The sequence below is a fragment of the Oncorhynchus nerka genome, linkage group LG14, assembly GCF_034236695.1.
Source record: "Oncorhynchus nerka isolate Pitt River linkage group LG14, Oner_Uvic_2.0, whole genome shotgun sequence".
In the NCBI taxonomy this organism is placed as follows: Eukaryota; Metazoa; Chordata; class Actinopteri; order Salmoniformes; family Salmonidae; genus Oncorhynchus; species Oncorhynchus nerka.
In genome coordinates this window covers 68889887-68917602 of record NC_088409.1, presented here as the reverse complement: position 1 = coordinate 68917602, position 27716 = coordinate 68889887, and the positions used below count along the sequence as shown (strand labels likewise).

General features: G+C 47.6%; 1 protein-coding gene across 1 annotated transcript in view; it reads left to right on the top strand.

Moving 5' to 3' along the window:
* The window catches only part of LOC115141758 (BCAS3 microtubule associated cell migration factor-like), a 355332-nt gene that overhangs the window by 137713 nt on the left and 189903 nt on the right, over positions 1–27716 (top strand). Inside the window, 2 exon segments of the mRNA XM_065000321.1 lie at positions 4334–4530; positions 4704–4801. Of these exon segments, the coding sequence (XP_064856393.1) occupies positions 4334–4530; positions 4704–4801 (295 nt within the window).

Here is a 27716-nt window from a genome sequence, read left to right as displayed (position 1 = left end):
CGTCTCACACAGTTGAAGTGTACCTATGATAAAAAAAATACAGACCTCTACATGCATTGTAAGTAGGAAAACCTGCAAAATCGGCAGTGTATCAAATACTTGTTCTCCCCACTGTACATTTAAACTCAGTTTTTCACAATTCTTGAAATTTAATCCTGGTAAGAATTTCCTGTCTTAGGTCAGTTAGGATCACTACTTTATTTTAAGAATGTGAAATGTCAGAGTAATAGTAGAGTGATTTATTTCAGCTTTCATTTATTTCATCAATTTCCCAGTGGGTCAGAAGTTTACATACACTCAATTAGTATTTGTTAGCATTGCCTTGAAATTGTTTAACTTGGGTCAAACGTTTCCTTAAGCCATTTTGCCACAACTTTGGAAGTATGCTTGGGGACATTGTCCATTTGGAAGCTTTAACTTCTTGACTGATGTTTTGAGATGTTGCTTCAATATATACACATAATTTTCCTTCCTTATGGTGCCATCTGTTTTGTGAAGTGCGCCAGTCCATCCTGCAGCAAAGTACCCCCACAACATGATGCTGTACCTACCCCCGTGCTTCACGGTTGGAATGGTGTTCTTCGTCTTGCAAGCCTCCCCCTTTTCCTCCAAACATAACGATGGTCATTATGGCCAAACAGTTCTATTTTTGTTTCATCAGACCAGAGGACATTTCTCCAAAAAGTACCATCGTTGTCCCCATGTGCAGTTGCAAACCATAGTCTGGCTTTTTTATGGCGGTTTTGGAGCAGTGGCTTCTTCCTTGCTGAGCGGCCTTTCAGGTTATGTCGATATAGGACTCGTTTTTACTGTGGATATAGATACTTCTGTACCTGTTTCCTCCAGCATCTTCACATGGTCCTTTGCTGTTCTGGGATTGATTTGCACTTTTCGTACCAAAGTACGTTCATCTCTAGGAGACAGAACCCGTCTCCTTCCTGAGTGGTATAACGGCTGCGTGGTCCCATGGTGTTTATACTTGCATACTATTGTTTGTACAGATGAACGTGGTACCTTCAGGCATTTGGAAATTGCTCCCAAGGATTAACCAGACTTGTGGAAGTCTACAATTTATTTTCTGAGGTCTTGGCTGATTTCTTTTGATTTTCCCATGATGTCAAGCAAAGAGGCACTGAGTTTGAAGGTAGGCCTTGAAATACATCCACAGGTACACCTCCAATTGACTCAAATAATGTCAGTTAGCCTATCAGAAGCTTCTAAACCCATTACATTATTTTCTGGAGTTTTCCAAGCTGTTTTGAGGCACAGTCAACTTAGTGCAAGTAAACTTCTGACCCACTGGAATTGTGATACGGTGAATTATAAGTGAAATAATATGTCTGTTGTTGGAAAAATGACTTGTGTCATGCACAGAGTAGATGTCCTAACCGACTTGCCAAAACTATAGTTTGTTAACAAGACATTTGCCGAGTGGTTGAAAAACTAGTTTTAATGACTCCAACCTAAGTGTATGTAAACTTCCAATTTCAACTGTATGACCCCACTATCTTCAGCTTGGTTAACCCTTCACTCCCTCATGCCTGAAGCCTGATCTCTGCAAGGAACCATCACATCTCCTCCAGTAATCATTTCTGGCCATATATAATGGATTGGGGTAAATGTTTCCAAGTTATTCTGTGGTTCGTAGCCACTATGATAGTTTTGCCGGGAGCTAAACCAACTACCGTCTTTCTACCATCTCCTGCACCAAAAATACTGAAGCTTGGCCGTATTTATGCTTGCGCCATGCTATTTACATTTACATTTAAGTCATTTAGCAGACGCTCTTATTAGCCATTATTAGCCGAGTCTTTTTAATGGAGATTGGCAGCCAGGCCACTAGGGGGAGTTGTGCTGTTTTGATAAGGTTGTGCTTCAAACTCCCAAGCAGTGATGGGGACACAGTACTATGGGGGGGTGGTGTCTGTCAGACAAACTAGTTAAGCCGAGGTTCTGACTTATTGCACTCAAGAAAGATACCACAGGACTTGGAGGTTGTAGCAGTGCTATCCTCAGGAAACAGCACAGTGAATTTTAAATTACTATAATTCTGACACTGAATAGCTCCTGTAAATCATTGGATGAGGCTCCTCAACATGGCATCTCACTTATCCTCCAGTTTATCCCAACACACTTACCTTGTCACCTTTCAAATTCAAATGTGAAATGGCACTGGAAGACAGAACACTGGTCTTGATCCATTGTAGAAACGAGCCTTCCAAGGTCATGCTGTCAATTCTGTTCTGTACAATAGTCTGGAGGATAAATAGTGAAACATGTATAGTATGATGATAATGGATAGATTGAGTTAGAGCACCGCTGTCTTGTGGATGTCATTAAATGATATTCCTTCATTAGATTATCAGCAGTGTTCAGAATCAGATGGATCTGCTTTTTTCTATTGAAGCGCCACATCGTGACCTTTGGTGTGTGCCATCCGTCTGGGCGCTGTATGTAGCGCGACTCAGGAGACATTGCTTGTGTCCCAAATGTCCCCCTTTTCCCTTTATAGTGCACTACTTTTGACCAGGGCCCATAAGTCTGGTCAAAAGTAATGCATTATATATTGAATAGGGGGCCATTTGGGACACAGATTTGGTGCGTAATAGTGTAAGTGGCTCTCAGGTCTGTCAGATGACAACAATGCCAGAAGCAGCACCACAGATTCCCCCTTATCCTGGTTTCAATACCCCTCCATCAAGCCATCAGGTCAGGCTCTGACGGTCATGACACATTCTATTGGGTTATTGCAGTAGCGACCAGGCCTCTGGAGACTGGACTATAATTCTCTCCCTCCTCCACTTCCTGTGCTATACAGTGACTTCATATCAGACGTCCCTAAGCTGTTCTATCAACAGTCTTTTGGTGGTTCTGTGAGCTCTACACAACTCTGTGATAACTCGTATTGTCAGGCACAGTATGTCAGGACAGGGCGCGACAGACAGGAGGGCGGAGGTGAGAGACCAACATCTGGCCCTGCGCCCTGACACTGAAGAGAGCCATGGCATCTGTTGATCTCTGGGGCTGGGTGACACTAATGTACACACATTGAAATCCTCTGTCTGTCTGTCTGTCTGTCTGTGTGTCTGTGTGTGGCCTAATTTACACAGCTGTGCCAAACCACTTATCACTCACACCCCATGGACGTATTATGAGACCCTATGCTGTCACCCCTGTCTTGGCTCTTCCACAGCCAAATAGACATAAGTGTGGAAGGAGGGGAGCCTGTGTTAAATAAACAAGACCGAAGGATTGAGAGGAGCTCTTAGTGAGAAAGAGAGTTGGAGAGAGAATGAGAGCCAGGGATTGAGGCAGAGAGAGATTTTGAGGGCAGAGAGAGATTGAGGGAGAGGGAGAGGGATTGAGGGAGAGGGCAGAGAGGGATTGAGGGAGAGGGCAGAGAGGGATTGAGGGAGAGGGCAGAGAGGGATTGAGGGAGAGGGCAGAGAGGGATTGAGGGAGAGGGCAGAGAGATTGAGGGAGAGGCAGAGGGATTGAGGGAGAGGGCAGAGAGGGGAGGAGGGAGAGGGTAGAGAGGGATTGAGGGAGAGGGTAGAGAGGGATTGAGGGAGAGAGCAGAGGGATTGAGGGAGAGGGCAGAGAGGGATTGAGGGAGAGGGCAGAGAGGGATTGAGGGAGAGGGCAGAGAGGGATTGAGGGAGAGGGCAGAGAGGGATTGAGGGAGAGGGCAGAGAGATTGAGGGAGAGGGCAGAGAGGGATTGAGGGAAAGGGCAGAGATAGAAAGGGCAGAGAGGGATTGGGTGTAAAGAGAGGTAAAAGCTAGTTAGAATTGTTCTGTCCTCTCCTCATCTCCCCATCCATCTATTGTAACATTACTGACAGACCTTTCTGGAGTCTGCCACGCTGTCATCTTAATGCCCACCATGCCATCACTCAGGGGGCAGACGCTGCAGAGAGCTGTTCCTGAGCCATAACGGCCACGGTGGCATTTCTCTGAAACAGTGACGCTAATGTGGCTCTGACGCTCGTCCTCTAATCCCATTGCCATGGAAATCTGTCTCCCTCATTTCCTCTTCCCCTAACTCACGCCGCCCCGCCCGCCATCTCACTGGGACTACATCGGCTTGTCTCTGTGGACAACAGGCTTTAGTCTGACAGGTTTACATCCTGAACGGATGTGGACAGTGACGCTGTAGTAGTTATTTTATTAGTCCCAAATGGGAGAATGGTTTTCAGCAGTTTGTACACAAACACAGGACCAGTATTTAGTTCTACCTAAATGAAATAAAACAAAGATAACTGCACTATCCAATCCAGTGGTTTTATGTTTCTAGCATGCTATTGCTAACGTTGTTGTCTGGCCCCTACCAGGTGGAGATAGTCACCCACACAGGGCCTCACCGTCGGCTGTGGATGGGTCCTCAGTTCCAGTTTAAGACCATCCACCCATCTGGTCAGACTACGGTCATCTCCTCCTCCTCCTCCGTGCTGCAGTCCCAGGGCCCCAGCGACATTCAACAGCCTCTGTTGGACTTTCACACTGATGACCTGGACCTACACAGTCTCAGGTAGGTGGACAATCATGCTGCAGTAGTTGTCTGTAACGTATGCTATTTTTAACAGGTCTCAATGATACTAATTATATATACTGTATAAATAACATGAAATCTGCAAATAAACACAGCATAACAGCAGTTAAATAAACACACACATAGTAACATTTACATGTCTGTGTGTGTAGGATCCAGCCGGTGCGTTCTGAGCCGGTCAGCATGCCTGGTTCCTCTCGGCTGGTGGCTGAACGGAGGGGACAGGGGACGGTCATTGATACAGGATCAGGTAGGAACCATGCTACTATATACTCTACCGTCTGTCCTGTCTGTATGTATATTTGTGGTATGGGACTGTGTACAGATGTCTGTACCTGGTTCAATACAGATTGTCTGTGTACACACACACACACACACACACACACACACACACACACACACACACATACATGAATGCAAAACCCATGACCTGTGTGAACTGTGTCTTCTTCATAATGATCATAACATTTTGGCTGTGGGCCTAGCCTACACTCAAGCCTTTGTTTTCCTGTTCAGACACACAATCACATTAACCCTTTAAAACCAGCCACATAATGACCAACATGATAATCTAGTCGGATTTTTCACAGTATCCAAGCCAGAAATCACCCTAGTGATAACCATAATCATAACCCTGCATTGTGATTGGATGAGTGGACCTAATGTAGACCTTTCTGGTCTCATCTGTGAATTAGATTAGATTGATCTGCTTTAAAGATAGTGTCTTTTTACATTTGGCCTTTTCTTCATCCTGTTAGGCTGTTAGGGTTTAATCCAATCATGTTGAGATGAAAGCCGGCACGTACAGTGTTGTTCTCTCGGGGTTATTGCTGTTATACTGATCTTGTGAGAATCCCAATTGGATTTAGTGCTTGTGTTTTTATGTCATCGTGAAGCCACCGTTGGGATCAATGTGACTGGTATGATGTTGTGGTATTTCTGCCGTGTGTTCAGTACGGTCTTATGATCCGGTGATTGAGGTGATTAATAGTAAAGGCCTTGGATGTAGAAGGTACAGTAACCTTGTTTGTTTTATCACCACTGTATCTTCACTTGAAGCACAAGGCCCTGTTTTAACGAGGTATCCCACTCCCTTTCACCAAATACCTACATCATCAACAAAGTACATTCTTACCTGGTCTGAACTAGGAAGAATCTCTCTCTCTCTATCGTTCTCTCTATCGTTCTCTCTCTATCGTTCTCTCTCTCTATCGTTCTCTCTCTCTCTCTATCGTTCTCTCTCTATCGTTCTCTCTCTCTATCGTTCTCTCTCTATCGTTCTCTCTCTATCGTTCTCTCTCTCTCTCTATCGTTCTCTCTCTCTCTCTCTATCGTTCTCTCTCTCTCTATCGTTCTCTCTCTCTCTATCGTTCTCTCTCTCTCTCTCTATCGTTCTCTCTCTCTCTCTTCTCGTTCTCTCTCTCTCTATCGTTCTCCTCTCTCTCTCTATCGTTCTCTCTCTCTCTCTCTCTATCGTTCTCTCTCTCTCTCTCTCTCTCTCCTCTCTCTCTCTATCGTTCTCTCTCTCTCTCTATCGTTCTCTCTCTCTCTATCGTTCTCTCTCTATCGTTCTCTCTCTCTCTATCGTTCTCTCTCTATCGTTCTCTCTCTCTATCGTTCTCTCTCTCTCTATCGTTCTCTCTCTCTATCGTTCTCTCTCTCTGTCGTTCTCTCTCTCTGTCGTTCTCTCTCTCTGTCGTTCTCTCTCTCTGTCGTTCTCTCTCTCTGTCGTTCTCTCTCTATCGTTCTCTCTCTCTATCGTTCTCTCTCTCGTTCTCTCTCTCTATCGTTCTCTCTCTCTATCGTTCTCTCTCTCTATCGTTCTCTCTCTCTCTATCGTTCTCTCTCTCTCTATCGTTCTCTCTCTCTCTATCGTTCTCTCTCTCTATCGTTCTCTCTCTCTCTGTCGTTCTCTCTCTCTCTGTCGTTCTCTCTCTCTGTCGTTCTCTCTCTCTGTCGTTCTCTCTCTCTCTGTCGTTCTCTCTCTCTATCGTTCTCTCTCTGTCGTTCTCTCTCTCTATCGTTCTCTCTCTCTATCGTTCTCTCTCTATCGTTCTCTCTCTATCGTTCTCTCTCTATCGTTCTCTCTCTATCGTTCTCTCTCTCTCTCTATCGTTCTCTCTCTCTCTCTATCGTTCTCTCTCTCTCTCTATCGTTCTCTCTCTCTCTCTATCGTTCTCTCTCTCTCTATCGTTCTCTCTCTCTCTATCGTTCTCTCTCTCTCTATCGTTCTCTCTCTCTCTATCGTTCTCTCTCTCTGTCGTTCTCTCTCTCTGTCGTTCTCTCTCTGTCGTTCTCTCTCTATCGTTCTCTCTCTCTATCGTTCTCTCTCTCTATCGTTCTCTCTCTCTATCGTTCTCTCTCTCTATCGTTCTCTCTCTATCGTTCTCTCTCTCTATCGTTCTCTCTCTATCGTTCTCTCTCTATCGTTCTCTCTCTATCGTTCTCTCTCTCTATCGTTCTCTCTCTCTATCGTTCTCTCTCTCTCTATCGTTCTCTCTTTGTCGTTCTCTATCGTTCTCTCTCTATCGTTCTCTCTCTCTGTCGTTCTCTCTCTCTATCGTTCTCTCTCTCTATCGTTCTCTCTCTCTGTCGTTCTCTCTCTCTATCGTTCTCTCTCTGTCGTTCTCTCTCTATCGTTCTCTCTCTCTCTATCGTTCTCTCTCTATCGTTCTCCCTCTATCGTTCTCCCTCTATCGTTCTCTCTCTATCGTTCTCTCTCTATCGTTCTCTCTCTATCGTTCTCTCTCTATCGTTCTCTCTCTCTATCGTTCTCTCTCTCTATCGTTCTCTCTCTCTGTCGTTCTCTCTCTCTATCGTTCTCTCTCTGTCGTTCTCTCTATCGTTCTCTCTCTATCGTTCTCTCTCTCTCTATCGTTCTCTCTCTCTATCGTTCTCTCTCTATCGTTCTCTCTCTCTCGTTCTCTCTCTCTATCGTTCTCTCTCTCTATCGTTCTCTCTCTATCGTTCTCTCTCTCTCTCTCTCGTTGTCTGAAGGAGGAGGAGGAGAGGCGGTAGGAGGAGGAGAGATGAAGGGAGGGTAGTGATGGTTATCAGTTTCAGCTCTCTGGCCTGCCACCGGTGTGGCGCCTCTTATCTCACACACACATCTCTTTTCTCTTACCTTCAAAAGGACACGTGTGTGTTCTTTTTGCCATGGATTAGTGCAGATTGTGTGTGTACATGTTTTTTTGCAGCTAATGTAGCCAAGGTCCCAGCAACTTGTGATTTGTATAAGTGCTTAGTGGCAGTAACATCAGTCATACAGTAAGTTAGTTCCACTGTAGAGACTCTTCCAGTCATTGGGACTCATAGACAGTCTCCCCAGTGTCTGGGATGTTATCTCTGTATGTGCTGTATCCTACAGTACACACTCCACTAAGACATTCCCCAGGGGCTTAGGACTGGATCTCACTCACACACACACACACACACACACACACACACACACACGTACATATTTATGGGCAGGGAAGTGGAAGCTCTACAGCCGATGTCTCACTTTTCCATCCTAAACAAAATCAATGGGACATGCAGCCGCCATTATCAATACTGTCTATCTGGTCCCGAAGAGTCACTATGAGGGCCTGTGTGTGTGTCTGTGTGTGTCTGTATGTTCCACATACGTAGACTAGGTGAGTGTCCTGGTAGACTACACAGGATCATTCTGTGGTATGGCGGGACCAAAGAAACAATGCTTGAGGCCACAAACAAAGACAGAAAGAAAGGCTGTTCATCTTCTCTGTGCTGATATCTCTCTGACAGGGATCACAGCGTCCCTACAGTCTAGATAGGTAGTTGTTTTGTTATGACTCAGTTAAGAAAACACGTTGCTCCTTGTTCTGGAGGAAAACACTTCCTTTACCCCCCCCGCGCTTGTGTGTGCCGGGCTGGCGTGACTTTTATCGGAAGCCAGGGATCTAACTTGTTTTGTTGCTGGCGACAGAGCACGCAGGCAGAGAGACGATGCAGGCATGTTATGAGACAGTTATCACGTGTGTCCTCTTGATAGGAGGAGAAGGAGAGGTCACGGCACCAAAGACACTTAGTGAACACTGCTGCCGTTAGGCAGTTAAAGTGTGTTTAGTCCATTAAACAGAGACAGTTGGTATTTATGGTCTAATCAATGTTGGATCTGTAGCTGACAGCCATTAGAGAGATAAGAACATCTGAGAGACTACCTGACACTATACCTGACACTATACCTGACACTATACCTGACACTATACCTGACACTATACCTGACACTATACCTGTCACTATACCTGACACTATACCTGACACTATACCTGACACTATACCTGACACTATACCTGACACTATACCTGACACTATACCTGACACTATACCTGACACTATACCTGACACTATACCTGACACTATACCTGACACTATACCTGTCACTATACCTGACACTATACCTGACACTATACCTGACACTATACCTGACACTATACCTGACACTATACCTGACACTATACCTGACACTATACCTGACACTATACCTGACACTCACACTATACCTGACACTACCTGACACTATACCTGACACTATACCTGACACTATACCTGACACTATACCTGACACTATACCTGACACTATACCTGACACTATACCTGACACTATACCTGACACTATACCTGACACTATACCTGACACTATCACAGCTTATGCTGCTGCTCACTGAGACAGAGACAGAGAGAGATGTTTCCCATGCCAATAAAGCCCCTTGAATTGAATTGAGAGAGACGGATTGTCACCTGCTCAGTGCAGCCCCTCCTTGTCATGCAGCCCCCAGGGCAGGAGGGGCTTTCCCCAGCTGTTGTAGCAAGAGGTGGAGGGATGGATGAATCGGGAGGGGAATGGGTGAGTCCCTTCAACTGCCCAGGAAGGTAGAGGGGCACCTGCACACACACAAAGTAACTGATCCTTAACCCTATACCCCACAATTACCTGAGCAGCCATAAAGGCCTCCTGTGTGTGGAGAGATAGTGGCCACATTCACAACTCTACCATTATGCCATATGATCTCTTCCTTTAAGGAAATGGGGGTATCTTTCTTTCATTACCCGTGACCTCACTCCCTCCTCTTTCCCCCCCATACACCCTTATTTTTCCCCATCTACTCTTCTTTCTCTCCTCCCATCAATGGGGTCCTTGTCACCTGTCCCCTCTACTCTCTAAGGGTTTCACGTCTTCCGGTGGCCTGGGGGTTGCCAGGACAATACGTTGGTGGCACCAGTTCTAACAGAGATCTGTTTTGTCATCACACCCCTGTAATCAGCCAGTGAAAGATAGCATTCTTATCACCACACCGCTTTGTCTGACTTAGAGGAGGAGAGGGGGGGTTAGAGGAGGAGAGGGGGTTAGGGAGAGGGAGGGTTAGAGGAGGAGAGGGGGGGTTAGAGGAGGAGAGGGAGGGTTAGAGGAGGAGAGGGGGGTTAGAGGAGGAGAGGGAGGGTTAGAGGAGGAGAGGGAGGGTTAGAGGAGGAGAGGGGGTTAGAGGAGGAGAGGGGGGTTAGAGGAGGAGAGGGGGGTTAGAGGAGGAGAGGGAGAGTTAGAGGAGGAGAGGGAGAGTTAGAGGAGGAGAGGGGGGTTAGAGGAGGAGAGGGGGTTAGAGGAGGAGAGGGATGGAGGGAGGGTTAAAGGAGGAGAGGGAGGGAGGGTTAGAGCAGGAGAGGGAGGGAGGGTTAAAGGAGGAGAGGGGGTTAGAGGAGGAGAGGGAGGGAGGGTTAGAGGAGGAGGAAGAGAGGGAGGGGGTTAGAAGGGGAGGGAGGGGGTTAGGGAGGGGGGGGTTAGAGGAGGAGAGGGGGGTTAGAGGAGGAGAGGGAGGGTTAGAGGAGGAGAGGGGGTTAGAGGAGGAGAGGGATGGAGGGAGGGTTAAAGGAGGAGAGGGAGGGAGGGTTAGAGCAGGAGAGGGAGGGAGGGTTAAAGGAGGAGAGGGGGTTAGAGGAGGAGGAAGAGAGGGAGGGGGGTTAGAAGGGGAGGGAGGGGGTTAGAAGGGGAGGGAGGGAGGGTTAGAGGAGGAGGAGAGGAGGGAGGGTTAGAGGAGGAGGAGGAGAGGGAGGGAGGGAGGGTTAGAAGGGGAGGGAGGGAGGGTTAGAGGAGGAGGAGGGAGGGAGGGGGAGAGGAGGGAGGGTTAGAGGAGGAGAGGGAGGGAGGGAGGGAGGGTTAGAGGAGGAGGAGGAGAGGGAGGGAGGGAGGGTTAGAGGAGGAGGAGATGGAGGGAGGGTTAGAAGAGGAGGAGATGGAGGGAGGGTTAGAAGAGGAGGAGATGGAGGTAGGGTTAGATGAGGAGGAGAGGGAGGGAGGGTTAGAAGAGGAGGAGATGGAGGGAGGGTTAGAAGAGGAGGAGAGGGAGGGAGGGTTAGAGGAGGAGAGGGAGGGAGGGTTAGAGGAGGAGAGGAGGGAGGGTTAGAGGAGGAGAGGGAGGGAGGGTTAGAAGAGGAGGAGAGGGAGGGAGGGTTAGAAGAGGAGGAGAGGGAGGGAGGGTTAGAGGAGGAGAGGAGGGAGGGTTAGAGGAGGAGGAGAGGGGGATCACGTGACCCTTGAACGAGATGGCCGCATGAACTAAGAGCTCCGCACAAGTAGTTTCCAATTCCTAATCTTACCTCCACTCCAAGTTCACACTCATTTAGCTTTAGTAAGAAAAAGTCATGGCGGCTACAAAAGGCGACACTACAGGTGACATTTTTACCCGGACTCGAGTATTAGCGACGGAAAAAGCCTCCAAGAAGAAGCTAGCTTCAGAAAAAACTAGCGCCATTAGCCAGGAGCAAGAGAACCCGCTCCCCCACGAGGCACGACGAATGCCAAACTTGCACTCTGTCGAAGACATCCTTTCTGAGTTGAGATCCCAACGTACAGAACTAAACACCAAATTAGATGCCATTAACTCTCAGCTCAGTGCGATAGGGGGCAAGGTGACAATCCTGGAAGACGCTTTGCCTGACATCAACAACAAGATAACCATAAACGCGGGGCGCCTGGACGAGGCAGAGGGGCGAATCCTATCCATGGAAAACTTATTGACAGATGCCATGGAAACAATAGCATATGCTAAAAAGAAAATCGAGCATCTGGAAGAGAAAACAGAGGACCTGGAAAACAGGGGGCGAAGGAATAATTGTGTTCTATTCAATCTGGGCGAAAAAGAAGAGGGAAACATGCCACTGATCCGCTACCTGCAAGACAAACTTCCCGAGTGGCTCCACCTGCCCACCGACAGGCCCATAGAACTCGAGAGAGCTCACCGAGCACTGAGGCTCCCACCAGCAGCCAGACAACCACCGCGCCCAATCACCATACGTTTCCTGAGATTCACCGACAAGGAACGAGTCCTACAGGCGGCGAAAAACAACACCATCACAGTGGGAACCGCCAAACTCACTTTACACCAGGACCTGTCAGCTGGAATACGCCGGAAGCGCCGAGAATTTGACGAAGTGAAGAAATACTCCATTGACCGAGGCATCTTCAGGGGATTCAAATACCCAAACGAGCTCAGGATTCTTCACCAAAGAGCCTTGCGACACTTCAAAACTCCCGAAGAGGCAAAACGTTTTTTGAAAGACAATCCTGGCCAATGAGAAACAGACCAATGACTAAATGCGATTAATGCCATTACTAAAGGAGGTAAGACGACATATAGCCGATATCCAGAGACCCACCCCCTAAATGTCATTACAGCCGTCCAATTTATATTTATTTTCCTTTAACTGAGAGGGATGGGCTGTATAGCCTAACCTAGGCCTACTAATGTTTCAGCCTACTTTTATTTCCCTGTTTTTTTGTTGTTGCTATTATTACCTGGGGTTCCCTATGTCCCTTGGGGGAGGTATATGTAGGCTGGGCTATTGATTTTATTTTTTTCCCCTCTTTTACTGAGGTCTGGACGAGGGCAACTGTGTTATTTACTCAATGCGGGGTGGAGAGGATGAGGCATTTCTTTGGTGGGGAGAGGGAGACGTTGTGCGTTGCTAACTGTTCCCGGTTTTTGTTTTATTCGGAACACAGAATTGAGACTGAGCGGGGGTAATAGATCCAACGGGATGTGTCGAGTTGTTTGGGAACTCGGCTGGGGTGTTCAGAGATTATTATTTTATGTACACCATTTATTTTCCTTTTATGTGAACGCAGCTGTAATTACTATCCACTTTTACCCAGCGATGACTTGCACTAAAAGTTCGATTACTGCTCAATGACGATGACTAGTACCTTAAATCTATTGACATGGAACTGCCATGGTCTAGGGCATGCAATAAAACGGAAAAAGATACTATGTGCTCTAAAAAAGGAAAAAGCAGACATTGCGCTATTACAAGAGACACACCTCTGTGATGCTGAACATGCCAAACTCCGCAGAGCTTGGGTGGGACAGGTGTATTTCTCATCTTTCAAATCAAACAGTAGAGGCACAGCCATACTTATCCATAAAAATGTTCCATTCATAATTGACAAAAACATATCTGATCCGGAGGGGAGATTTATTTTGATAACTGGGTCACTATATGGTCAACCAATTACTATCTTAAACATATACGCCCCTAACACAGATACTCCTGCCTTCATGTCAAAAATTATAACCCTGTTCAATGAGCATTGTGTCTCCTTTGGCGTGGTGGCCGGAGATTTTAATTGTACCCTTAACCCAACCCTAGACAAATCATCTCAAGTCCCCACCACAAATCCTAGATCTGCAAAGATGTTGAACTCTCTTACTAAAGAGATGGGACTGATAGATATCTGGAGAGAGAATAATAGCTCATCTATGGACTATACATACTACTCTAATGTCCATAACACCTACTCCCGTAGAGTTTCATAAATTCAGCCACTTGTACAATCGGACCCATAGCACTTTCAGATCACGCCTTTGTCCACCTCCGCTTTGACCTCTGTAAAAACGTCCCGAGGTCAAAGAGCTGGAAATTCAACACCTCCATGCTATCAAATGACGAGTTCCATACATTGGTAACTACATGGATAGACAACTACACACAAGACATTAAAGATTCTCCTGTTTCTCCGGCCACAATGTGGGACGCTGCTAAAGCCACACTAAGAGGTCATCTAATTGCATATGCTTCCTCTAAGAAAAAAGCAATGGAAGCACACAGGCTAGATCTTGAGAGGGAGCTGGAATGCTGTGAAAAAATACATAAACAATCCCTAGACAGCACCTCCTGGAGTCATCTTAAAGCAGCCAAAGCCAAACTGAATTTGGACTACACTCGGGAGATAAAAAAATAAGTTGTCTTTACTAAACAGAAATACCATGAGTATAGCAATAGGCCCAGTAGATTGCTTGCTTACCAATTTAAAAAGGAGCAGTCAGAGCGTACAATCATGGCTATCCGAACAGCAGAGGACGAGGTCACATATGACCCAAAAAAGATCAATTGAACTTTTCATGATTTTTACTGCAAACTATATACCTCTGAGAGAAAACACAGAGGCAGAACTCCACTCTTTCCTAGAGGGAATCTCGCTACCTAAACTATCAGAGACCGACCAGGAAGATCTCAACTCCCCCTTCACTCCTGAGGAGATCCTGGAGGCAATTACCTCCATGCCACCTAATAAGTCCCCAGGCCCAGATGGATTCCCCAGAGAGTTCTACAAAGCTCTTTGGCCCCAGCTCAGCCCTATCTTCATGCCAATGCTGGAGGATTTTTGCAAAAACTGAGTTCTCCCAGACTCAATGCACACAGCTCGCATTACAGTGTTGCTAAAAAAGGACAAGGACCCCCTATCCTGCTCGTCCTTCCGGCCCATAAGCTTGTTGGATTTCGACTATAAAATAATTACCAAATTGCTCGCCAAAAGACTAAACACTCTTCTTCCCAAACTAATAAAAGCGGACCAAACTGGATTTATTAGAGACAGATACTCTTCTGATAACATTCGCCGTCTTTTTGATATTATTGATCAAGTAAACGCACAAAAGACCCCTGTCCTGCTGGCTTCACTGGATGCTGAGAAGGCGTTTGACAGGATGGAGTGGAGCTTTCTGTTTTCAGTCTTAGAAAAGTTCGATATGGGCCCAAATTTTATTAAATGGATCAAATCACTATACTCTCATCCAAATGCCATGGTGACTACTAATGGACTGAACTCTGACAGATTCCCTCTGGAACGGGGCACAAGACAAGGGTGCTCGCTGTCCCCGCTGCTCTACTTGTTGGGGGCGGAGCCTCTGGCAGAGCTGATAAGGAGCAATCCAAGTATTATGGGTGTTTCTGCAGGCGGCCTGCAGCACAAGATTTCGCTTTACGCGGATGATGTCTTGCTCTACATATCCAACCCTGAGAAATCCCTCCCTCTCATTTTAGACACAATTGCTCAGTATGGCAAGTTCTCAGGTTATAAGATCAATTTTAACAAATCCACTGTCTGCCCTCTCAACACTCACCAGCTCTATGAAGACACTATGTCCTTTACAATGGAAAACACAGGGGTTTCAATACCTCGGGATCTTCATAACACCAGATCTGAATAGCCTTTTTAAGGAAAATTATCTTCCACTCCTGGATCGAATCAAGAACGATCTCCAAACCTGGATCTCCCTCCCAATTAGCTTAGTAGGAAGAATGAATGTAATCCGTATGAACGTCCTCCCTAGACTGAACTACTTATTTCAGATGCTCCCATGCTATCTCCCAGTTTCCTTCTTCAAAACAACTAACCAAAGCATCACCAAATTTATATGGGGCAATAAAAAACCTAGGATCAAGTTTTCCACTTTATCAAAACATGAATCTAAGGGTGGTATTGCCCTTCCCTCCCTTCAATTGTACTACTGGTCTGCCCAAATCCGCAACATGCTAACATGGATCACAAACAGACAAGAGTCAACGTGGATTCAGATAGAAGCCCAAATCCTGTGGTTCATTGCCCTTAAGCTCAATTATATTCATTAATAACTTTAGTGAAGTGGGCAATGCCAGGGGGCAGTGGATGCTATAGGTGTTCTGTGTGTGTAATGCCAGGGGGCAGTAGATACTATAGGTGTTCTGTTTGTGTAATGCCAGGGGGCAGTGGATGCTATAGGTGTTCTGTGTAATGCCAGGGGCAGTATGCTATAGGTGTTCTGTTTGTGTAATGCCAGGGGCAGTGGATGCTATAGGTGTTCTGTGTGTGTAATGCCAGGGGGCAGTGGATGCTATAGGTGTTCTGTGTGTGTAATGCCAGGGGGCAGTAGATACTATAGGTGTTCTGTGTGTGTAATGCCAGGGGGCAGTGGATGCTATAGGTGTTCTGTGTGTGTAATGCCAGGGGGCAGTGGATGCTATAGGTGTTCTGTGTGTGTAATGCCAGGGGGCAGTAGATACTATAGGTGTTCTGTGTGTGTAATGCCAGGGGGCAGTAGATACTATAGGTGTTCTGTGTGTAATGCCAGGGGGCAGTGGATGCTATAGGTGTTCTGTGTGTGTAATGCCAGGGGGCAGTAGATACTATAGGTGTTCTGTGTGTGTAATGCCAGGGGGCAGTAGATACTATAGGTGTTCTGTGTGTGTAATGCCAGGGGGCAGTGGATGCTATAGGTGTTCTGTGTGTGTAATGCCAGGGGGCAGTAGATACTATAGGTGTTCTGTGTGTGTAATGCCAGGGGGCAGTGGATGCTATAGGTGTTCTGTGTGTGTAATGCCAGGGGGCAGCGGATGCCATTGGCAGTGTGTGTAGTGTCACTTTAGGGACGACATGTCAGTTTGGAGACAATGTCATCCCTAAATACACATGACCTATAGAGCTGCAGAGTGCCCCTTTACCCTCCATGCAAGGCACTGGGCCGTTGTGGGCACACATGCATGGATGGATGTCTTTCTGAGGGTATAGATAGCCTCTAGATAGATATTCCTTACGTCTCTTCAGGGGGGAAGTCCTTGTCATCATCGTTAACACTGACAAGTCCACTCCGAGACGACCCCAGAGTAGACACCATGCAAAGTTGGTGACAACTCTCTTTCTCCTATCACTTTGTCCCTCCACTCCTATCACTTTGTCCCTCCACTCCTATCACTTTGTCCCTCCACTCCTATCACTTCGTCCCTCCACTCCTATGACTTTGTCCCTCCACTCCTATCACTTCGTCCCTCTACTCCTATCACTTCGTCCCTCTACTCCTATCACTTCGTCCCTCTACTCCTATCACTTCATCCCTCCACTCCTATCACTTCGTCCCTCTACTCATATATCACTTCGTCCCTCCACTCCTATCACTTCGTCCCTCCACTCCTATCACTTCGTCCCTCCACTCCTATCACTTCGTCCCTCTACTCCTATCACTTCGTCCCTCTACTCCTATCACTTCATCCCTCCACTCCTATCACTTCGTCCCTCTACTCATATATCACTTCGTCCCTCCACTCCTATCACTTCGTCCCTCCACTCCTATCACTTCGTCCCTCCACTCCTATCACTTCGTCCCTCCACTCCTATCACTTCGTCCCTCCACTCCTATCGCTTCGTCCCTCTACTCCTATCACTTCGTCCCTCTACTCCTATCACTTCATCCCTCCACTCCTATCACTTCGTCCCTCTACTCATATATCACTTCGTCCCTCCACTCCTATCACTTCGTCCCTCCACTCCTATCACTTCGTCCCTCTACTCCTATCACTTCGTCCCTCTACTCCTATCACTTCATCCCTCCACTCCTATCACTTCGTCCCTCTACTCATATATCACTTCGTCCCTCCACTCCTATCACTTCGTCCCTCCACTCCTATCACTTCGTCCCTCCACTCCTATCACTTCGTCCCTCCACTCCTATCGCTTCGTCCCTCCACTCATATCACTTCGTCCCTCCACTCCTATCAATTAGGCCCTCCACTCCTATCAATTAGGCCCTCCACTCCTATCAATTAGGCCCTCCACTCCTATCAATTAGGCCCTCCACTCCTATCAATTAGGCCCTCCACTCCTATCAATTAGTCCCTCCACTCCTATCGCTTCGTCCCTCCACTCCTATCGCTTCGTCCCTCCACTCCTATCGCTTCGTCCCTCTACTCCTATCGCTTCGTCCCTCTACTCCTATCGCTTCGTCCCTCTACTCCTATCGCTTCGTCCCTCTACTCCTATCGCTTCGTCCCTCTACTCCTATCGCTTCGTCCCTCTACTCCTATCGCTTCGTCCCTCCACTCCTATCGCTTCGTCCCTCCACTCCTATCACTTCGCCCCTCTACTCCTATCAATTAGTCCCTCTATTCCTATCAATTAGTCCCTCCACTCCTATCAATTAGTCCCTCCACTCCTATCAATTAGGCCCTCCACTCCTATCAATTAGGCCCTCCACTCCTATCAATTAGGCCCTCCACTCCTATCAATTAGTCCCTCCACTCCTATCAATTAGTCCCTCCACTCCTATCACTTGGTCCCTCCCTCTCTCTCCCCAGCATATGCCTCCCACTCTCTACGAGCCTACCCCTTCCCTCCCTCATCTCCCTCCCATCTCTCCCTCGTCTCCATGACACTAACTCACTTTGGCAGTGTCTCCAGTGCAGTTTGGGATAATCCAACTGGGCGGGGTGTTAAAGTAGGTCCCAGCCGGCCCGCTCAGCTCCATAATGGATCGATCTGGACGACCCCACAGCCGGCAGCTGTAATGGTATTTTTTACACCCAGCTAGCTAGCGGAGGCAGAGCAGAGTAACGCTAATGCACACCGCCGCCCTCCAACACACTCCATCTGTAAAGCTGTGTGGGGGTCGCATCGCTGACAAGTGGTTAAAAATGAATAGGAGATGGAAAATGAGAACGCAGTCAGGAGGGAGAGCGGGAGGGAGAAAGTGAGAGATGATAGAAACAGAGGGGTGAACTAATTTCAGTCTCCCAATGTGGGGATGCTTGTCGGAAATGCTTTCTATCACTATCATTCTTTTTCTAGTTCCTCCCTGTCTCGCTGTCTCTCTTTCTTAGTCCATATGGCAAAATTCCACATGTTCTATTCAGCCCAGTTGAAGTTAGAATGTGGGGCAATATCGCCCCACCTAAGTAATTGGAGGGGAAACTTTAGCTATTTGTAGTCTATTCACAAAGCCCAGGTGGCACAATGGTTGTTTTATAGTTATTTTAGTCTCCTGATGGTTTTGTCCTTGTGCGGGTTGAGTTGTGGAGTCGATATTATGAGCTGTTGATGGATTGGCCGGGCTGGGAGGTTGAAAGGACGTTACCATGGTTTCCGATGGCATAGGGGAAGTCACAGTGTCATAGAATGGTCAGGTAACGACTGCCTTAACCCCCCTCATCTTTCTTCCCTAAAACATCCCTCCCTTCCTCCCTCTCCTCCCTTCTTCTCCCTCCCCCCTCCCTCCCTCCTCTCTCTCTCTCCCTCCTTCCCTCCCTCCCTCCTTCTCCTTCCCTCCCTCTCTCTCTTTCTCCTTCCTCTCATCCCTTCTTCTCCTTCTTCCTTCCTTCCTTCCCCTCCCTCCCTCCCTCCCTCCCTCCCTCCCTCCCTCCCTCCCTCCCTCCCTCCCTCCCTCCCTCCCTCCCTCCCTCCCTCCTTCTCTCTCTTTCTCCCTTCCTCCCTCCCTCTCTCTCTTTCACCCTTCCTCTCCTCCTTCTTCTCCTCCCTCCCTCCCTCCCTCCCTCCCTCCCTCCCTCCCTCCCTCCCTCCCTCCCTCCCTCCCTCCCTCCCTCCCTCCCTCCCTCCCTCCCTCCCTCCCTCCCTCCCTCCCTCCCTCCCTCCCTGCCTGCCTCCCTCCCTCCTCCTCCCTCCCTGCCTCCCCTCCCTCCTTTCCTTCCCTCCCTCCTTCTCCTTCCCTCCCTCTCTCTCTTTCTCCCTTCCTCTCCTCCCTTCTTCTCCTTCCCTCCCTCACTCCCTCCCTCCCTCCTTCTCTCTCTCTCCTTCTCTCTCTCTCCCTCCATCTCCTTCCCTCCCTCTCTCTCTTTCTCCCTTCCTCTCCTCCCTTCTTCTCCTTCCCTCCCTCTCTCCCTGCCTCTCTCCTTCTCTCTCTCTCTCTCTCTCTCTCTCTCTCTCTCTCTCTCTCTCTCTCTCTCTCTCTCTCTCTCTCTTTCTCCCTTCCTCTCCTCCCTTCTCCTTCCCTCCCTCTCTCCCTCCCTCCCTCTCTCCCCTTCTCCTTCCCTCTCTCTCTCTCTCCCTACCTCCCCTGGTCGGTCAGCCCCAGTGTCCAGGTGTGGAGATGTGCTGCAGGTAATTTCCTCTGCAGGTGAGCTAGTGTGTGTGTGTGTTAGATGATATCTTCTCACCTGGTCCACCCCAGCCACAGAAGCAGTCTTTGTATATTCATTGTAGTGGGCAACACACACACCCCTCCAGCCAAGTCACCTTCCAGCTAACGGATACATGTGACACCAGCCAGGTAGAGAAAGGGTCGGGTGTGTGAGAGAGGGCAAGAGGGAGAGATGAAGTGTGTGTTTGTCTATATTGCGTGTGTGTGTGTGTGTGTGTGTGTGTGTCTGCATTGCGTGTGTCTGCATTGTGTGTGTGTGTGTGTGTGTGTCTGCATATTGTGTGTGTGTGTCTGCATATTGTGTGTGTGTGTCTGCATATTGTGTGTGTGTGTCTGCATTGTGTGTGTGTGTCTGCATTGTGTGTGTGTGTCTGCATTGTGTGTGTGTGTCTGCATTGTGTGTGTGTGTCTGCATTGTGTGTGTGTGTCTCTGCATATTGTGTGTGTGTGTCTGCATATTGTGTGTGTGTCTGCATATTGTGTGTGTGTGTGTGTCTGCATATTGTGTGTGTGTCTGCATATTGAGTGTGTGTGTCTGCATTGTGTGTGTGTGTCTGCATTGTGTGTGTGTGTCTGCATTGTGTATGTCTGCATTGTGTGTGTGTGTGTGTCTGCATTCTGTGTGTGTGTGTGACAGGAAGAGTTGGCAGCCTTTCTCTCCTCACCTGGACATTAGGTCCCACGGACGTTTTACTGGAGTGTGTTTCCAATCACCGGAGGAACGTGAAGAACGTCCGCTTGGGGCTTCGTGTGTGTGTGTGTGCACGTGCACAGCCATAGGTAGAGAAGGATGGAGAAGGATGGAGAAAAAGAAATGGAGAAGGATGGAGAGAAAGAAATGGCGAAGGATGGAGAGAAAGAAATGGAGAAGGATGGAGAGAAGGAAATGGAGAAGGATGGAGAGAAAGAAATGGAGAAGGATGGAGAGAAAGAAATGGAGAAGGATGGAGAGAAAGAAATGGAGAAGGATGGAGAGAAAGAAATGGAGAAGGATGGAGAGAAAGCAATGGAGAAGGATGGAGAGAAAGCAATGGAGAAGGATGGAGAGAAAGAAATGGAGAAGGATGGAGAGAAAGAAATGGAGAAGGATGGAGAGAAAGAAATGGAGAAGGATGGAGAGAAAGAAATGGAGAAGGATGGAGAGAAAGAAATGGAGAAGGATGGAGAGAAAGAAATGGAGAAGGATGGAGAGAAAGAAATGGAGAAGGATGGAGAGAAAGAAATGGAGAAGGATGGAGAGAAAGAAATGGAGAAGGATGGAGAGAAAGAAATGGAGAAGGATGGAGAGAAAGAAATAGAGGAATGGAGAAGGATGGAGAGAAAGAAATGGAGAAGGATGGAGAGAAAGAAATGGAGGGATGGAGAGAAAGAAATAGAAGGATGAGGAAGGATGGAGAGAAAGACATAGAAGGATGGAGAGAAAGAAATAGAAGGATGGAGACAAAAGAAATGGAGGGACGGAGAGAAAGAAATGGAGAAGGATGGAGAGAAAGAAATGGAGAAGGATGGAGAGAAAGAAATGGAGGGATGGAGAGAAAGAAATAGAGAAGGATGTAGAGAAAGAAATAGAGAAGGATGGAGAGAAAGAAATAGAGAAGGATGGAGAGAAAGAAATGGAGAAGGATGGAGAGAAAGAAATAGAAGGATGGAGAGAAAGAAATAGAAGGATGGAGAGAAAGAAATAGAAGGATGGAGAGAAAGAAATGGAGAAGGATGGAGAGAAAGAAATGGAGAAGGATGGAGAGAAAGAAATAGAAGGATGGAGAGAAAGCGAAAGGACATGCTCCCTCCAGAGTCCGCATCATCAGCAGTAGCGTCATCTCTAGGAAACATAAAAGGGAGGAAAAGAAAGAAAGCGAGAGGGACGTGAACCTCTCTGATGTGATGTCCACTGGTTCTGTCAGCACCTCTGCTGCTTCGTAGCATCTTCACTGTCGGCCCAAAACCAACCTGACGCTTTTCTTAGTGAGCTCTTTCTTTGTCCTTTTCTTCTGTCTTGAATTTGTAGTAACATGCAGTTGTGTTTGTTTGTTGTCTGTGATGTGTCATGAGGTTTTATCTGTTTGTAAAAGTGCAGCTTTATGTAGGTATACTGCAGGTGTCTGTATTTTTGTATGTGTTTGTTTGTTTTTATATTCGTGCCGCTTTTGCTGTCCATTGCTGTCTCTTGAATGCCTCCCCTCTTTCTTCTTCCGGGGTTTCCTCCACTTCCCCTCTGTCTTCCCCTCTGTCTTCCCCTCTGTCTTCCCCTCTGTCTTCCCCTCTGTCTTCCCCTCTGTCTTCCCCTCTGTCTTCCCCTCTGTCTTCCCCTCTGTCTTCCCCTCTGTCTTCCCCTCTGTCTTCCCCTCTGTCTTCCCTCTCTCGCCTTCTCTCTCTCGCCTTCTCTCTCTCGCCTTCTCTCTCTCTCGCCTTCTCTCTCTCTCGCCTTCGCCTTCTCTCTCTCTCTCGCCTTCTCTCTCTCTCTCGCCTTCTCTCTCTCTCTCGCCTTCTCTCTCTCTCTCGCCTTCTCTCTCTCTCTCGCCGTCTCTCTCTCTCGCCGTCTCTCTCTCTCGCCGTCTCTCTCTCTCTCGCCGTCTCTCTCTCTCGCCTTCTCTCTCTCTCGCCGTCTCTCTCTCTCTCGCCGTCTCTCTCTCTCGCCTTCTCTCTCTCTCGCCGTCTCTCTCTCTCGCCGTCTCTCTCTCTCTCGCCGTCTCTCTCTCTGCCGTCTCTCTCTCTCGCTCTCTCTCTCTCTTTCGTCTCTCTCTCTCGCCGTCTCTCTCTCTCGCCGTCTCTCTCTCTCGCTTCGTCTCTCTCTCTCTCTGTCGTCTCTCTCTCGCCGTCTCTCTCTCTCTCGCTCTCTCTCTCTCGCTTCTCTCTCTCTCGCTTCTCTCTCTCTCGCCTTCTCTCTCTCTCGCCTTCTCTCTCTCTTGCCTTCTCTCTCTCTCGCCTTCTCTCTCTCTCGCCTTCTCTCTCTCTCTCGCCTTCTCTCTCTCTCGCCTTCTCTCTCTCTCTCGCCTTCTCTCTCTCTCTCGCCTTCTCTCTCTCTCTCGCCTTCTCTCTCTCTCTCGCCTTCTCTCTCTCTCTCGCCTTCTCTCTCTCTCTCGCTTCTCTCTCTCTCTCTCGCTTCTCTCTCTCTCTTCTCTCTCTCTCTCTTCTCTCTCTCTCTCTACTCTCTCTCTCTCCTTCTCTCTCTCTCGCCTTCTCTCTCTCTCTCTCGCCTTCTCTCTCTCTCTCGCCTTCTCTCTCTCTCTCTTCTCTCTCTCTCGCCTTCTCTCTCTCTCTCTCCTTCTCTCTCTCTCGCCTTCTCTCTCTCTCTCTCTCCTTCTCTCTCTCTCTCTCTCTCTCTCTCTCTCCTTCTCTCTCTCTCTCCTTCTCTCTCTCTCCTTCTCTCTCTCTCTCTCTCTCTAGCCTTCTCTCTCTCCTTCTCTCTCTCGCCTTCTCTCTCTCTCTCTCTCTCTCTCTCTCTCTTCTCTCTCTCTCTCGCCTTCTCTCTCTCTCTCTCGCCTTCTCTCTCTCTCTCTCTCTCCTTCTCTCTCTCTCTCTAGCCTTCTCGCTCTCTCTCTAGCCTTCGCTCTCTCTCTCTAGCCTTCTCTCTCTCTCGCCTTCTCTCTCTCTCTCGCCTTCTCTCTTTCTCGCCTTCTCTCCCTCTCTCGCCTTCTCTCTCTCTCTCTCTCTCTCTCTCTCTCTCTCTCTCGCCTTCTCTCTCTCTCTCTCTCTCTCTCTCTCTTCTCTCTCTCTCTCTCTCTCGCCTTCTCTCTCTCTCTCTCTCTCTCTCTCTCTCTCTCTCTCTCTTGCCTTCTCTCTCGCCTTCTCTCTCTCTCGCCTTCTCTCTCTCTCGCCTTCTCTCTCTCTCGCCTTCTCTCTCTCTCGCCTTCTCTCTCTCTCGCCTTCTCTCTCTCTTGCCTTCTCTCTCTCCTTCTCTCTCTCTCGCCTTCTCTCTCTCTTGCCTTCTCTCTCTCTGCTTTCTCTCTCTCGCCTTCTTTCTCTCTCCTTCTCTCTCTCTCTCTCTTCTCTCTCTCTTCTTCTCTCTCTCCTTCTCTCTCTCCTTCTCTCTCTCTCTCTCTTGCCTTCTCTCTCTCTCGCCTTCTCTCTCTCGCTCTCTCTCTCTCGCCTTCTCTCTCTCGCCTTCTCTCTCTCTCTCGCCTTCTCTCTTTCTCTCGCACCTTCTCTCTCACACCTTCTCTCTCACACCTTCTCTCTCACCTTCTCTCTCACACCTTCTCTCTCACACCTTCTCTCTCACCTTCTCTCTTTCTCTCTCTCACTTTTTCTCTCTCGCTCTTTCTCTCTGTCAATTTCAGTTTAAGGGCTTTATTGGCATGGGAAACATGTTTACATTGCCAAAGCAAGTGAAATAGATAATAAACACAAGTGAAATAAACAATAGAAAAAAGTATTATTCCAAAATAATATAGACAGGTCAAATGTCATATTATGTCTATATACCGTGTTGTAAAGAAGTGCAAATAGTTAAAGTACAAAAGAGAAAATAAATACATATGGGTTGTATTTACAATGGTGTTTGTTCTTCACTGGTTGACCTTTTCTTGTGGCAACAGGTCACAAATATTGCTGCTGTGATGTCACACTGTGGTATTTCACCCAGTAGATATGGGAATTTATCAAAATTGGGTATGTTTTCAAATTCTTTGTGTAATCTGAGGGGAAAATGTGTCTCTAATATGGTCATACATTTGGCAGCAGGTAAGGAAGTGCAACTCAGTTTCTACCTCATTTTGTGGGCAGTGAGCACATAGCCTGTCTTCTCTTGAGAGTCTGCCTTCAGGGGCCTTTCTCAATAGCAAGGCTATGCTCACTGACTCTGTACATAGTCAAAAGATTTCCTTCATTTTGGGTCAGTCACAGTGGTCAGGTATTCTGCCACTGTGTGCTCTCTGTTTAGGGCCACATAGCGGTCTCTCCTCTCTTGTTATCAGTAGTGCAGGAAGCTCAAGTTATCACATTCCAGCAGCACACAGTTTAAGAACCATTCATTTGACGACAGCAGAACAGGACCAGATGTGAACGTCTCTCTCTCTTTTGATTTGAACTCTTTCCCAGATCCTTATCTATCTAATGTAGCCTTCATTGTCTAGGAGGAATAGAGAGGCTGGGAAACATCAGGCCGTACACATGTTCATTGGCCAAACTTTGCCCTGGGCCTTTTTTTGGGTTAGCTCTTACCTTGTGTTTTGTGTAATAATAGGAGAAATGCTTTTATTAATATTCATCTGTGTTTTTGTTTAGTGTGCGTGTGCATTCCCTTAACCCCATTTTCCTCATATATAATAACACACACACACACCCCAGTGCGTAACACCATCTAAATGAATTCATAAGTTCAGCTCTCCCCAGGCTAGAGGACTGCTGGCCAAGTGTACCAGAGCACAGCTTTCTCCAGTATTCCCCAAAATAACCCAGACCAGCCAGGCTTATGAATCACACACACATACGCATACCGTGTGTTTAAATTCATACACACAGCCTGTACTCCCCTCATGTGAGAGCGGAAATGTATTCCGAACCGTTAAACATACAAAGAACACCCTCCCACTGACACACACACTCCCCCCTGAGAACATGTGTTTTCAATGGAGGCTTGACTGTCAGGCTGTGAGACTATATGAAGTCATGTATACTGCCAAACTGCCCTGCACATATTGCTTATATTAATGCCACTTTATATGGAGCGGGGAGATTGTGTGTGCTTGTATTATGTGTGTTTGCATATTAGCATACCGGAATCGGTGTGTGTGTGTGTGTTGCGCGTTGTGTGTGTGGCGTGCTTTATTTCCCTCAGCCCTGTAGTGCTACTCCATAAGAGTAGGTTCAGGTGTCAACACCAGCTCTACTCTGCTGTCCCGATGTGTGGATGAACAGTGAGCACTGCCCCATGGGGGTTACAAACACACTTAATGCCATTATCCAGCAGCAGAGATGAGGGGGTGAGACGGGGCGCCAGGAAGGTGCCTGTTGTGGTCTATTTTGTCTGGCAGCTAGTCCTGGCATTTCCACTGGCCCTGTGAAAGTCCCCCCACACACCAGTGTTCCCACTCTCTCGTCTCCTAATTGGGGCTTCCCTGTGTGTGTGTGCATGTATTTTTGCTCGGAGTGCTCATACTATACAACAAGCGCCCCAAACTCTCATGGTCCCCGATTACCCCTTAGGTCACTCTTACAGCCTCTGGGAGGAAGAGGCTCCTGTATCTAACTACAACATTAAAGCCTTTGGCAGAAAGAGCTAGGCTAGCTAAGTGAGTAGCCTCTAACCAGCCAGCCCTCTGGTCAGCGCTACTTAATTCACTAAATGAGCAACACAGAGGGCTTGTGTCTGAGCTTCACAGCAAACATCGATCGCACATAGCACAGGGTCCAGTCACAATAACCGCATCAGGGCTTTGACTTGCTGCTGCTAATTGTGCATTTACAGGCACTCTAGTCAGGATCTATCTTTTTGGACTGTGTGTATTAGTAGTATGAGTGACCTTTCAGTCTGTGTTAAACTGACCCCAGGACAGATTCCCAGAGCAGCAGCTTTATAGTAAGGCCTAATAAACACACAGTACCTAATGAAGCATCTCAACTCATTTAGACAAATTACGAACACATGTTATCCTCTTGTGTACGCACACACACACACACACACCCCTCCTCCAGTACAAGAAAGCTGGGAGGAAAAACGATCCTACAGTAAACATCTTTCCTTTCTTTCATCTGTTTTCGCTCCCTCTACTCCTCTTTCTATCCTTCTCTCATTCTCTGTCCCTTCCTCCTTATATTCCCCCCTGTAATCCAGTAAGTATAGCGAACCCAAACACAGTCTTGTGTTTAGACACTCAGTCTGAGACAGTCCACAGCTTGGGAAAAGCCCTGGCCAGACCAGGAAAACTGGGAAAACCAGCATACAATTGGGCACTTATGGAGCCTAAACGATTTCCTCCTCGTCTTCCTGGCCAGCCGCTCTACTCCCAACGTTCTACTGGGAGAACCAAACGGAACCATTTGGAACGCCCGAAAAAGGTTTATGTAACACACTCTGTTTCTGTCAAATGAGTGATTATCCGTGTAACATTGAACTCTAACAGTAAACGGTGTTCTCTTTTCTCAGTCATTAGTGGTCTTAGGGAGGCTACAGTGTTGGCATGGCTGAGCTCTGTCACTAGTTTCCTATTTGGCAGGGGTAAGGTATTTGGAGAATAGTCTGGTTAAAGTAAAGCCTATGCTGTAAAGTTGAGTCTCTAGTGACTCAAGGGAAAAGAGCAGACACATAATGTGTACACACACATACAAACACAGCCAGCCCCCCCTACACTGACCCATTAATGTAAACACTGTGCCCCACTAATTCTTTTATTTTGGCGTCTAGTGCAAATTGACTCTAGTCGCCCTCTGGCATTTTAATGTGGTCGGCTAGGTAACATGAACCTCTCTTCCTCACAGAAGCTATGGCAGCTAAGGTATTTGAAGTCCCCTCCAATCCTCCACCGCAACATGAATTACTGAGACATTAGTTAGAAGAAGCCGAAGAAGAAAGGGTAAAGAGAGAGTAGTCCAGGGATAGGCTGTAAGAGTGGATTTAAATGAGGAAGGGTAAGAGAGAGTAGTCCAGGGATAGGCTGTAAGAGTGGATTTAAATGAGGAAGGGTAAGAGAGAGTAGTCCAGGGATAGGCTGTAAGAGTGGATTTAAATGAGGAAGGGTAAGAGAGAGTAGTCCAGGGATAGGCTGTAAGAGTGGATTTAAATGAGGAAGGGGTAAAGAGAGAGTAGTCCAGGGATAGGCTGTAAGAGTGGATTTAAATGAGGAAGGGGTAAAGAGCGAGAAGTCCAGGGATAGGCTGTAAGAGTGGATTTAAATGAGGAAGGGTAAAGAGCGAGTAGTCCAGGGATAGGCTGTAAGAGTGGATTTAAATGAGGAAGGGGTAAGAGAGAGTAGTCCAGGGATAGGCTGTAAGAGTGGATTTAAATGAGGAAGGGGTAAGAGAGAGTAGTCC